The 12,990-nt window shown below is 37.9% G+C and overlaps 1 protein-coding gene and 1 long non-coding RNA gene across 2 annotated transcripts in view; one reads left to right on the top strand and one right to left on the bottom strand.

The window, feature by feature from the left end:
- Positions 1–4,994, bottom strand: part of LOC148116549 (uncharacterized) — a 16,884-nt gene extending 11,890 nt beyond the window's left edge. Inside the window, exons 1-2 of the long non-coding RNA XR_015731660.1 lie at positions 4,334–4,994; positions 234–311 (exon numbers count right to left, since the gene is read on the bottom strand). This is a non-coding gene — a long non-coding RNA (uncharacterized LOC148116549). The remainder of the gene's footprint in view (positions 1–233; positions 312–4,333) is intronic.
- NDUFS8 (NADH:ubiquinone oxidoreductase core subunit S8) lies at positions 4,926–12,990 on the top strand. Its single transcript, XM_034433854.3, has 7 exons — positions 4,926–5,350; positions 6,104–6,167; positions 8,227–8,289; positions 9,890–9,979; positions 11,038–11,210; positions 12,561–12,689; positions 12,778–12,990. The coding sequence occupies exons 2-7, from the start codon at positions 6,128–6,130 to the stop codon at positions 12,907–12,909; spliced, it is 627 nt and encodes a 208-aa protein (XP_034289745.1). The 5' UTR covers positions 4,926–5,350; positions 6,104–6,127; the 3' UTR covers positions 12,910–12,990.

The following is a 12,990-nucleotide window of genomic DNA, read 5'->3' as shown; positions in this document are numbered from 1 at the left end:
CTCAGAAAATTAACATCTGGAACCGGTGCGAACCAGTAGCAGCCCACCTCTGCAAACAGCCCTAAAAACTTGGGGCCTAGTTTTAGCTTTAAGTATTTGGTAGAGAGGTAAACCTTCTCTCCAACATGGAATGGTTGACATCAGATTCTTTATGCCATTAGTGATTACTACACTACCCAGCCCAATCATAATAATTTAAAATACAGTATGTCCTATCAATTTCAGAGACTTACTTCCATTTAATTTTGTTGAAGATTGCAATCTTACTGAGATTTCCTGCAGCTTTGCATTTTCAAGCAAATATTTTCCTTCTGTAATAAAGATCTTGAATCAAACCATGCATAGTTGACTAATTATTTAATAGTGCTATCAATTGACATAGTGAATTACCTAATATAATATTATTAATAAAATTAATAAAAACCTAATAAAATTAAAAATTAATTCCTATAGCAGGAGCTTTTGATTGAAATGTAGATATCAGGAAACAAAGGCAGCAAAGTTTAAAGAATAAATACTCAAGTGAAATATTTAGTGAAGTGAAGGTGTAAGCAATTTGCTACAATAAAAATAAAGAGCATCATGGTATTTTAAAGTTGCAAGTAAATCATAATCAGATAGACTTATGTTTCTTGAATGGATACAAAGAGTTTTCAGGGAATAACAAAATGTTCTGTAAACAATGATTATAGAATCATTTATTAACAGTGATTGACAATGATGCATCCTTTCATTTGAGATACATCGGTACAGTATTTTCCAACCTTTACATGTTTAAACTGGGTAGAGTTCAACTCTACCAATAATTTCCTCAATAAGTATGTTAACTAGAGAAATTCTGGGAATTGAAATTCACTCAGCTTAAATTCGTGGAGGTTGTAAAACACTGCATTAGTAGAATGAATGATGTCATAACATATGCCTTCTACAGGTACAGTATCTCCAACCAGAATGCATTCCCTTTTTTGTTTTTTGCAGCAACTATCCATCTGTTACTAGAGGCATTCAGACATTTATCAGTACTGATGAACACTTATTGAGAGATACAAATTTAATTAGTTGGTTAATCTGTTGGGGTAGATCTTACAATGCACTGCTCAGATCACATACAGATTCTTAAATCATCTTGGCTTAAGACAAAAATGTAAATATATAAGAAGGAATAAAGAATATAAAAAAGATAAAAAGGCTAAATTAGATGAAAGCTATGTCCTGGGATATAAGACAATGAGCACAGTATGCAAAACCAACACCAGGTAATACATAATAATATTACTATTCATATCTATATAATCTCATTTTATAGTTGGATAATATTTTAGCTTTACAAATCAGTATAGCGCTTTTTATTCAAATTTAATTCAGCTATTCCAGATTATTAGTTTATATAAAGGGTCGCCTTTGGCGAGATGGGTGGAAAGAGAGGGGGGGAAACGTTATTATACATTGTGGCATAAGTTTCAATTATATTTCTTCATGTTTTCTACATTTTGGCATCCTGAGAAAATGTTGTTCTTGTCTCTCCCACCAAAGGTGTTGCAATTTGAAATATATTCCAAAATATGGTTCCTTTCATAGGCACATGTGTCATTACCAAAGATTATGTTCTCGACTTACAACTGCTCATTTAACAAGAGTCCAGAATTATGACAACCTCGGAAAGGGCCTCTAAAGTACTTCTGGACATCACAAAATATTGCACTACCATTCCCATGGTCACATGATTGTAATCTGGATGCTTGGCAACCTGTTTGCTCTTATAACCAGTTACCACGGTGTCTGTGATGTGATCTGCAGTCTTGTCTGCCAGCTTCCATAGAAAGTCAGTGGGGAAGTTGGCAGGACAGATTTCAAGCTACTGCTGCTGCCTGCCAAAAGGAATCCCTCTTGCCTCTGGGAGGCTGACTGAAAGAGCTGCCTGCTGAGGGGAGATGAATTCTTTTGGCAGGTTGCAAAAATGGAGCTCAAATCCTTAAGATGCTCTGATGAGTTGAGAGCTATGATTACAGTAGCATATTCAACCAAAAGTATAACCCAGGTCAGACAAGTCTTAGCAGAAGAGCAAGACTAAGTATATCCATCAACCCACTTATTATGGTAAGAAATCGGAAAAAGAATCCTATACTAGACTGGTTATTGCCTGAACAAAAATCAGCAGATCAAAGGAGATTCATTACCGAACAGAAAAGGGAATCAGAATTGGAAGAGACTCAGAAAAAAAGGAAAAGGGAAGACCCCCAAAACAATTATAGAATAGTAGAAGAAACTTAGATAACAATTGCATATATAAAGGATAGAAGTAATAACAGAACCAGAATAGGCCAGAACTGAAACAACCTTTGAAGTGGCCCTGACAAGAAGAATTAAAAGAGAAAATTAAAATTCTGCAAATGCAGAATTACTAGTAGAACGAGAAAGATTGCCAGCATTGAACGTAGTGCCAAAAAAGATCAGACACCTATAATGAAGGATGTGAAAGTGCTTGCAAAGTACTTGCAAGCATTAAAGTAACATCTATCAAACAGACCAGTCAGCTTGCCTAAAATATAGCAGAAGTGGTTACAGAAGAACTAAATATCAAAATTAGAAAACCAAAAGCAACATCATATTCAATCCCTGATCAAGTAGATGATCAGACTTGAGACCAAGATAGAGAAATTAAGATCAGATTCAAATAATTTAAAGACCATGAAAGAACAGAAATTGAAGAATGTAAGGCTCAGGGCAAGCCTAACTAAAAAATATGGATGAGCACAAGAAAAATTGAAGAAGCTTTGGAAATCCTAAAGCAAAAAATTAGAGTCATAGCTGGGAAAACTGACTGCTATGAAGCACGCATAATCCAACGTCAGGAAAGCCAGCTATTTCAATCAAACCTGAGGTGATTCTACTAAAGTATAAATGGCAATAGAAATTATAAAAATGAGAAACAAAACAAAAAGGAAATATTTCATTTTAAAAAGCTCTATCGGAACCTCAAAAAGATTATAATAAAAATGCTAGATGGATAAAATAATGAATATAGATGTATTTAGCATAAATCAAATGAAAGAACTAATAACCAAAGAAATGGTTAAAAATCAAATGAAAGGGATTAAAAAGTGGACATCTGGAAATGATCGACTGCATGGCTTTTGAGTCAAATATCTGAGTAGTTTACCCAATTAGCTGGGGTAAGAGCTTAATGAAGTAAATTGTATAAGGAGACATCAGCGACTGGTTAAAAGGAAATAAAAGAAAAACCAGACATACAAAATATCAACTTCTGAGTGATAAAATGTTTTGGGAGAATTGCAAAATGTGAAGAATCAATTTATATATGGTCCGAATTGATTATAAAAAGGTGTTTGATTCATTGCCACATAACTGTATCATCAAATGTTTGGAAACAACTGGTGTCAATAAACACATTAGAATGTTTATGGAAAAAATAATAAAGCAGTGGAAGGTAGAATTGGGGGTCGGAAATGAGAAATGTGGGCTTGGAGAGATATCTTTAGGGTGATTCACAAAATGATTATGAGCAATGACATAACACACTCAACAAAGTTTTTCACTGGAACGTTGTAAAAATTATCATGTGCCAGTACATGTGATACCGGGGGGGAAGCAATTGGGAGCATGAGGTATTTCAGTGGGTCTGGGAGGTCTTGGGTGGCTTAAGCAGGTGGCCTGTTCCATCACTAGGCCCCCCATAGCCTTCCCCACCCTGAAAGTGCACTTAATGATTAGCAAATATGTGGGCGAAAGGAAGGAGTGATCCCGTTCAAGGTACGTGATTCACTCCCACGAATTCTCGGGTTACAAATGGAATGGGCAGGCTCCATTACATTTGTAACTCGAGGACTATCTGTAATGAAAAATTGCTGAGAACATAGAATTGAAAAAGGAGTTAAAAGTTCAGCAAACGAATGGTGCAATACAGGAGAACAAACTCATCAGGACAAGATTGAGCAGTCCATCTGCCTCTGAAAGACAAATTACTCTTTTGAAGACAGCAAAGTCCACATTCTTGGATAGAGAGGACCACCGGTTTGAAAGAGGATCAAAGAGGCCATCTATGTTAAAACCGAGCAATCCTCTCTCAATATGACACCATCCATCTCCTGTTTACAACACAGCCCTTTCAAAGGCTCCGCACCCCTTTGCACTCATTCAGGTAACCCTGAGGATAGAGATAAACCCCCAAACGTCTTCTACCACTCAGAGAGCTAACAATCAGATGACTGCAAAGAATATAAATCCTTCCATTCCCCACTGTTCAGCCAGAAGCTAAAGCTTCTTGGATGAGAAGCAAAACGTTTTCAAGGAAAAACCAAGAAAGTCCAATTACCTTTTAAAAAGATAACCGTGTCCTGGGTGCTTGAGTAACGCTTACACAACGCTTTTACAAAAGGTCGTACGACATACATTTGCTTTGGTAGAAACGAAGTGTACAGATTTCACCTTGTGACGGATAAAGTGAGCCAAAGCTACTATTTCGCAGAACTTTAGCAGCGCAAACCAATTTAAATACTGGGATGGGGGCAAAAAACGATCCAGACAATATGATTACGGGTATCCTGGGAATTATGAAGCCGGTGATAACTACAAATAATAAGTGGTTTACACGGAAATGGTAACTAAAATGAGCAACCTAAGCATTATGAAAGAGATAAGGACTACTACTAGCACCACCGAACCAATATTCTACGAATCTTCCCGATAAGTTACATCTACCAATCCACGCAGGATCGTGGATCAATGATACAGTGATTCAGCCAATCAATGACTTAGTCTCCGTCCCAACCGGCGACACTTCATCTTTTCCCCGCCCCCAAATATTGGGAGGTTTCCGAGCGTTCTACCAAAGCGCGTAGGAGACATCCTGCCTCTCGCGGGTCATTTTCAACCAATGCCTTTTCAGCCAAGTGGTAATTGGTTTCAGTTATTCTTGCCGCTTGTCGGCGGCACTGAGCAGAACTGTGGTTGATAACACTGTTTTTGAGTTCTTGATGTTTTATGTCCTGCTTGGCTTTCCGTGGCGGCCGGAAATTCTTCCGCTGAGAGAACAGTCCTGGGTGGGTGGGGGGAGGGAGGGAGAAGCGTAGCAGCGTCTGTCTCTGGGACCTTCAAGAGTGCCCTGAGGACGTAGAAATGCGCATGCGTTACTTAGGCTTGGCGATAGCGCAAGCTCCTGGCGAGATTTTCAGACGAAAGTGGTCACCGCGAAGCGATTTGCGCACGCGCGCCGTTGTTCGTCTGACATTCGATGGAGTTTAGCCGTCCGAAGTGTTAGAAGGGACGGTTCTTGTCTGCGGAGTCTTGTGGCTTTGAAACTCTCTGCGCTTCCCTCCTTGGTTCTCTGAATGTAAGCAGCGCCCTGCACAAAACATGGCCCCGTGTTTGCATTGTGGTTGGGTTGCCCCGGGCCTTTGACTTGGGGATTCCGAATAGCTTCTGGTGCGATTTCCATGTTTTCAGCTCTTTTGTATTTTCAAAATGGGATCAGCCTTGTCCTGTTTTTGGTATTTTTGGTGCATGTTCCCACACGACCACCCTCACCCCCAGCAGCTGAGAAAGCCACAACCATCAATAAAATCCTACTTATTTTAGGAGCTTTTGACAAGCTGACTCAGAGACACTTTCACAGAGGAAAAAAAGTCAAGATTTAAATCCAAGGACCACGTTATTCATGGATAAATGGTCAGGGGTAAATAGTCGAGTAACCCTGTGTTGTGAACTTGAAATATTGCCCCACAAGGCTCAAAGTTATTTTTAGTTGAATGTATTTAGGTTTCTATCTTTTCTCTCTCCCCCCCCCAAATATATATAATTCTTTTAATTGATTTTAAATTTTGTATTGGTATGTTTTTTATCTTTGGCTGTGCACCGCCCTGAGTCCAATAGGAGAAGGGCGGTATATAAATTGAATAAATAATAATAATAATTAAAAAAAAATTGTTTAGCACCTACCTCATCTGAGTTTTGCTGAACTTGCAAGCATGCTCATTCTTTAGGGCATTTTATGATATTTAATGGATTTCTATAATAACCAGTGGACCGGTTTGGTTTTAAGTTTTTTTAAACTTTTTTTTTTTTTTTACCTTGCTATTTTTTGTAGAGGAGTCCTAGACTCAAGCTGAAAATGCATGTCCTCTGGATGGTGCGTCAGGTTTCCCAGACAGGTAAGCAGCGTTGCAGAGTTTCTTCAGAAAATGCCATTTATGCTGAACATGCTTTATAGATTGCAGTAAGAAACTACATGCAACTTAATTGCATTTATATCTCTTATTTTTGCTAAAAGCTATCTGGGAATTATAGTGACATTCTCTTGCGAGATGAATTGGGAGAATGAGTCTGACTGGTCCAAAGTCACTAGGTGAAGGCTATGGTCAAGTAGATACTTGATCCTGGGTCCTCTAATCCAACTACACTGGTTTTTACCTAGAACAGGGCTGTTAAACTCCCAGCTCATGGGCCGGATGTGTCATGTGCTGGCCATGCCCACGCCAGGTTTAGCAAAGGGAGAAAAAAGTCCCAATACGTCACGTGACACCGCTGTGACAACGTGAGTGTGACACCCCTGACCTAGAAACTCACAAAATCTTATTCATACTTATTCATATAATTAACTGCATTTTCCAGGTAATTAGATCTCTGAAAGACAGACCGCTCAGTAAACTGCAGTCTTGATTACTACTTCACCACCACTATGAAGCAATGATAGTTGACTTCCATAACATACGTAGGTGGGAATTTTCTAGTTATTTCAGGGTTGTTGAATTTCTTCCAATTATATTACATCTTGGGGATGGAGTTGTCCTATATGTTTCTTACTTTGAACAATGGAAACCATGTCTCCATTTGGAGACAGGATACTCATGATGAAAGTTATTAAAGTACCTGGATCTGAGTCAACGGTGGCAATGTCATCCAATAAGATGAACTTATTTCCCTTGAATTTTTCCCCTAAATAATGATTAATCAGGATCTAACAAGGTATAAATTTTTATTCAGGTTCTATTACTGACTTTAACTTTATATCATCCTTGTGGAATTAAATAGAAGTCTTGAAATAGGTGATAATAGATTGTTGTTGGATTTTGAACAGTTTCTTTGAAATTTGCGTCTCTTGAAATAATATATTAGATGACTTCTTTGCTGATATTTAAGTTAAGCTGACAGCAGTCACATAAGAGTGCAAAGAGAAAGTACTGTGTAATTGTGTATGTTTGCATATATTGTGGAAATCATTGGTTGATGAAGTGGGAATTTAGTTCATATTGTTTTCCAGCATCCACCTTAAAATATTTTCTCTGCCAGGTGCTTTTGCTAATTTTATGACATTCCCTTTATGAAGGTAGAGCTTATAGTAGAAGTTTCACAAAACTTTAATTTTAAAATGCATTTGTGAATTCAGATATTATAGCTGTGCCCTGTATTTACAGGAAGAGTATAAAGGGGACATAATAAGGATGCAGTATAGGCATGACGTGCCAGACTGACTGGATTCTTGCATTGTGCTAAACTGTAATACAGTTTCTTTGATTTTGATGTAATTTGTGACCACAGCTATTGCGACTTGTAAACCATTTTTATAACCTATTGCAGTGTGTAAAACTTACCAGTTGTGGCTTGTTCTGTAAATCACACTGATTTAATTGGCGCTTAGTATGGTATTAGTCATTTGTCATTTATCCCAATGCCTAATAAGTTGCCTGTAAACACAGGTACTAAATATTCTTCTCTTCAAAGAGTCTATTGGTCTAATTATATTATGCTTGTTTGCAAATGATCCTGGTCATCATAATAAGGTAGTCCTCGACTTACGATCACAACTGAGCCCAGAATTGCCATTGCCATTGTGATTCGTAAGGTCACTAAATGAATATTTGTGTAAGTTGAGGACTACCTGTATTAGTTGTGATTTGGATTGACGAACAGGATGACGAGCTGTTTGGTTTCTCCTGGAAATAGAGGGAACATTCTTCCTCTGGCAGCCCAATTAGTTCTTTGCATGGTCTAGCCAGTTTAGTCAACAGAATTTCTTCTGCTATTTGTTGTTCTTGTTGCTTATAGCTGCCAGACAACTGCTTATCTATATGGATGCTCTAGAAAGAGTTTGTTCAAAATTTTTAAAAAGCAATATCAAGAGGGGACGTGGGTTGGAAAATTCCTGCTTTGGGGCTTCTGGGATGAGTATTTCTATTTTTGCTTCAAAATAACATTGCTTTTACTCTTCAGGGATTCCGATGTGCCTGAATATTACCCGACATCTCAGCAGCACAACTTCCAGGGCTTCTTATAGTAAGTGCATCATCTGATCCACAAAACTTTAAGTAGGGGTCACTGTAGGAAAGTAGCAATTACTAACACAAGATAATTGAAAACATTTGAAAGTCATATTCTACAGAGGATATCAATGTTACTACATTCCGCTTGGGGAACATAGGATTTAATTTGGACAGTCTTTCTCAGTGAGATCTACTGCCCAGAAAATCATACTGTGCAACTTGTGAAGTCATCATTACTAACATAATTCATGGATTCTGCTGGGAATAGGACAGGCAAGGAAATAGTTACCAGTGTTCTTGGGCATGGACAATGTTGCTTTGCAAGTTTTACTTTTCCTAAGAACATTGAGACCTATCCTCCTGTTTGTGCAGTTTCCATAGTAAATCCTTTATTAGCGTGGTCATCTTTCTATAATGATATATTTTATATGTATGTAATGTATAAATTTCATTAAAGAAGTTTTTTTCTTATTTAGGAACAATACAAATTTTAAGTTAAAGATAAGGGAGAAAGTTAATATAAAATGAAAAAGAAACAATTAGGCAAAAAAAAAGGAAGGGGAAAAATAAGAATAAAAAAGAGGCTTCTGGTCTTCTTAATAGCAATTATATGTACATTTATATTTTACCCTCTCTGAGGTAACATCAAAGGCTTCTTTTTTTCTGTAATCTACCCTTTCTAATCATCAAATCCATAAGTCGTCACTTCATTTTTTTTCTTTCTTCAGCAAAAACTCTATAAAGGGTTTCCAGTTGCTAATAAATATAGCAGTTGATCTTTTTCGATGAAAACAAGTTAATTTTGTCATCTATACTAGATCTGTCATCTTCACCAACCATTCCTCTGTGGAGGTATTTTGGCTTCTTTCCATTTTTGTGCATATACTTGCCTCTCAGTAGTGTTTATATGTAAAAATAATCTTTTTTCTAATTGTCCATTAATCCCAACAAAAAATAGTTCTGGTTTCAGTTAAATTTTAATCTTTAAATACATGTATTGAACCCAAAGTTTACTGTTTTGTTTTTTACAAGTCCACCAAGCATGAAAAAAATGGCTCTTCATGTATGTCCACATTTCTAACATAAATTTGAAGTATCTTTATGAATTCTGGATAATTTTTCTGGAGTCATATGCCAACAGTGTATAGGTGTACACTGTATTATAACACTCTTATAGGTTATAACATGTGAATTTCAGTCTTTCCAACCATGTTTTCCTACTGTTCCAACAGTATGCTATGTCCAAAATTATTTGCCTATTTTATCATACATTTACTTGTTTATCCTCCATTTCAAATTTCAGCAAGAGTTGAGGAGTTTGGCAATTACATGTTCATCTTTGCATTTCAATTTCAAATTCTGTTTTCTGTTGCTCAGTTCCAAATGTTCTATTGTCTACATTCAATCTTTCTCTTAATTGTACACACAAAAACCATTGAAAGCTAAATCCACCTGCAACCAGCTGGTCAGTTGGTTTTATCTTATGATCTCCATGTTCTTGTTTTAACAATTCTTGCTAGGTTAACCATGTCTCTTTATTGTTTCTTTTCTATAAAATGCTTCTGTGGTATCGGAATGGCAACAATTCCCTCCTCATTTTTGTTTTGCTGCAGAGTATGTGAATGCAAAGGAGGAGCCAACAGACTGGAAATCGGTTACTGACAAAGCTGCACAGACTCTCTTGTGGACAGAACTTATTCGAGGTGAGAAATAATGAGAAAAGGGATGGCAGTTATTTCTGAGCGCTAGCTGAAGTGACATAAAACAGTTTACCCACAGGAAGTTACCCTGTTTTCCCCAAAATAAGACATCCTGTGATAATAAGCCCAATTGGGCTTTTGAGGGCATGGCAATAAGGCCAAGCGCTTATTTCAGGGTTCAAAAAAATATAAGACGGGGTCTTATTTTCGGGAAAACACGGTAGTTGCTTCCTCCTATTTTGCTTCCTATAGTCCTTGCAGCCTAACAGTTGGATATATCATTTACTGTCTTTTCCTAGGCCCTACTTGCTGGCCTGAGAATGCTGAGAAATCCACACATCTCAAAGTTGCTGAGGTTGAGAAAAAGGGTTTTAATCTGTAAATTATTTTGTTTTTATTAATTGGAATGGGCATTTGAAGACAGACTCCTAATAGACAGAAAACATCTGTACATTATAAAACTATACTACAAGGAGTAATTGCAATTTAGTCTAACCCTCTCTTTCATGTAGGAATCCGAATTAAAGTAACCATAACAAATCCCTGTCTAGCTTCCCTATCCAGCTAAGAGGGAGGCATCCATTTCTGAGGGTAGCTGGCTCCTCTTTGAACCTCTCTTACTGTAAATATTTTTCCTATCGTTCAGCTGGAATTTCCTTTCCTGTACATTTAGTGGCAGCATGGAAGCTTCTGGCCTAATATGGCTTCCAAAGCTTATTTGGTTTCTGTATTTTTGAACAAGAGAGAACAGATCTTCACCCTACTTACTTTGAAGCTGGAAACCTACAAGAATTGTTATTCAAATCCTAAAATGTTCCTAGTGAGATTTTTATATACATTTGATTCCTGACTTGTGTAAATCTTGAGGATGAGATGCATGGTGCATTTCAGAGTTTGGCAACCTTGTGTTCTTAGATAAATTGGATTCCAGTTCACATTCATCTCATGTGGTAAATGATTGAGAGTACGAAATTGCAGTCCCTGCCTTCTAAGGGCACCAGTTTTGCCCTTCTACGGCTTATTTAAACCAAGGATGTGATTGTGCTCCATTTGAACATTAGGTTTAGCTACGACCATGAGTTATGTATTTCGAGAGCCTGCCACTATCAACTATCCTTTTGAGAAAGGCCCATTGAGTCCCCGATTCCGTGGAGAGCATGCCCTGCGCAGATACCCATCTGGAGAGGAGCGATGCATTGCTTGCAAGCTGTGTGAAGCTGTATGCCCCGCTCAGGTGAGGCCTCTTTTTTCAACTTTTTCCTTCTTTTCCCACATGTGCTGCTTTAATAAACTGTTTCCAAAATATTGCAAAATTCTGTGCAAAAAGCATTTCATTCCTAGCTACTGGTTACATACTACAGATGAAAATTGTACGTTGGGTTAAAGAGCTGCCATACAATGGGCCTAGTGGCTTCTCTATGGCTGCACCTTCTTTTCTCTTTTGTATGATGGAAGATACTGTCCTTGCAGCAGGAAGGAACTAGATGAAGCTCTGAATAGCTTCCTAAAGCCGGTGCTCTAATATTTTCCAGCCTGGTAGGTAATTGAAGTTCCCTCCTGGAAGTGTATTCCCAGAAGTCCAATAAAGATCAAGTAAGTTGCAGGGAATTCAGTGAAGTCTGGATGTAACAATGTACATGTGAAGTGTTTCTGAGATCTCAGTGAATCTGTATAGGAATATGTCTCTCGCTGCAGAATTCCATTCACAAGCTGTTAACAATTTTTTAAAAAAAAATTTAAAAAAATTGATTTATATGCCGCCCTTCTCCGGAGACTCAGGGCGGCTTACAATGCGTTAAGCAATAGCCTTCATACTTTTGTATATTTTATACAAAGTCAGCTTATTGCCTCCACAATCTGGTCCTCATTTAACCTACCTTAGGATGGAAGGCTGAGTCAACCTTGAGCCTGGTGAGATTCGAACTTACAGTAATTGCAGACGGTGTTAATCACAATGCTTTTAGTCTGCTGAGCCACCAGGCCCTGAGAATTAAAACAATGCGTTTTTTATTAATGTAGTTTAGCCCAAATTATATCATCATCTGATTGCTTCACACATGCATACAGTTCTAGAGTTAATGCTAAAACCATGGATTTTCATTTAGCGCTAAGGGAAAATTATTTAGGAATGGATGTTCCCTCTAATGCTAAAATTCTGTTGGCTGTAGTGAAAGCACTTTTGTCTTCAAGAATTCCTTCTCTTCTGTGCTATTTACAAAACTCTATCCCGCTCTAGTTTTCTTAAGTGTTGCATGTCTTTGATTCAGGTCCTTCATTCCAAATATAGCATGGATAAATTTCAGCTTGGGGACTTCAAAAACTGGAGTTAAAGCAGGATTTGATAATTTCCGTGGGTTGCGTTTGCAACCCACGGAAATTATCTTCAGGAACATCCAGTGTTATTACTGGAAAAGGAGTAGTCAATTTTTGTGGGGAATTTTTAAGCCGGGGTGGGAGTAGGAGGTCTCTGGGAGGCAACACCCTCCTGCCTGAAATCCCACTGCTAGGATTTTACCATTTTGCAGCTAAACTTTGAATAATCTCAGGGTGCTCTCCTGATTCTGAGAATCCTTTCTCTCAACAGGCAATCACTATTGAGGCTGAGACTCGAGCTGATGGTAGCCGCAGGACCACTCGCTACGACATTGACATGACCAAATGTATCTACTGTGGATTTTGCCAGGAAGCCTGTCCTGTTGATGCCATTGTGGAGGTGAATGAGGTAGTGGGTGGGTGATTTTGTTAACTAAGATGTCAGTCTGGATTTGATTTTTCTACATCTCTTTGCTCTTTCTCTGCAGGGCCCCAATTTTGAATTCTCCACTGAGACACACGAAGAGCTGCTATACAACAAAGAGAAGCTGCTCAACAATGGGGACAAGTGGGAAGCTGAGATTGCTGCTAATATCCAAGCTGATTATTTATATCGATGATAGACAATTTCCCTCAACCTTCACATATTTCATCAGCATGCTCACCCAAAGTTAAACCTATAATAAAAGGGCATGCACGCA

This window comes from Pantherophis guttatus, chromosome 1 (genome assembly GCF_059756535.1).
Source record: "Pantherophis guttatus breed Tessera chromosome 1, ASM5975653v1, whole genome shotgun sequence".
Classification (NCBI taxonomy): domain Eukaryota; kingdom Metazoa; phylum Chordata; class Lepidosauria; order Squamata; family Colubridae; genus Pantherophis; species Pantherophis guttatus.
The sequence above is the reverse complement of the archived record's forward strand: the minus strand, read 5'-3'. Positions and strand labels throughout refer to the sequence as shown.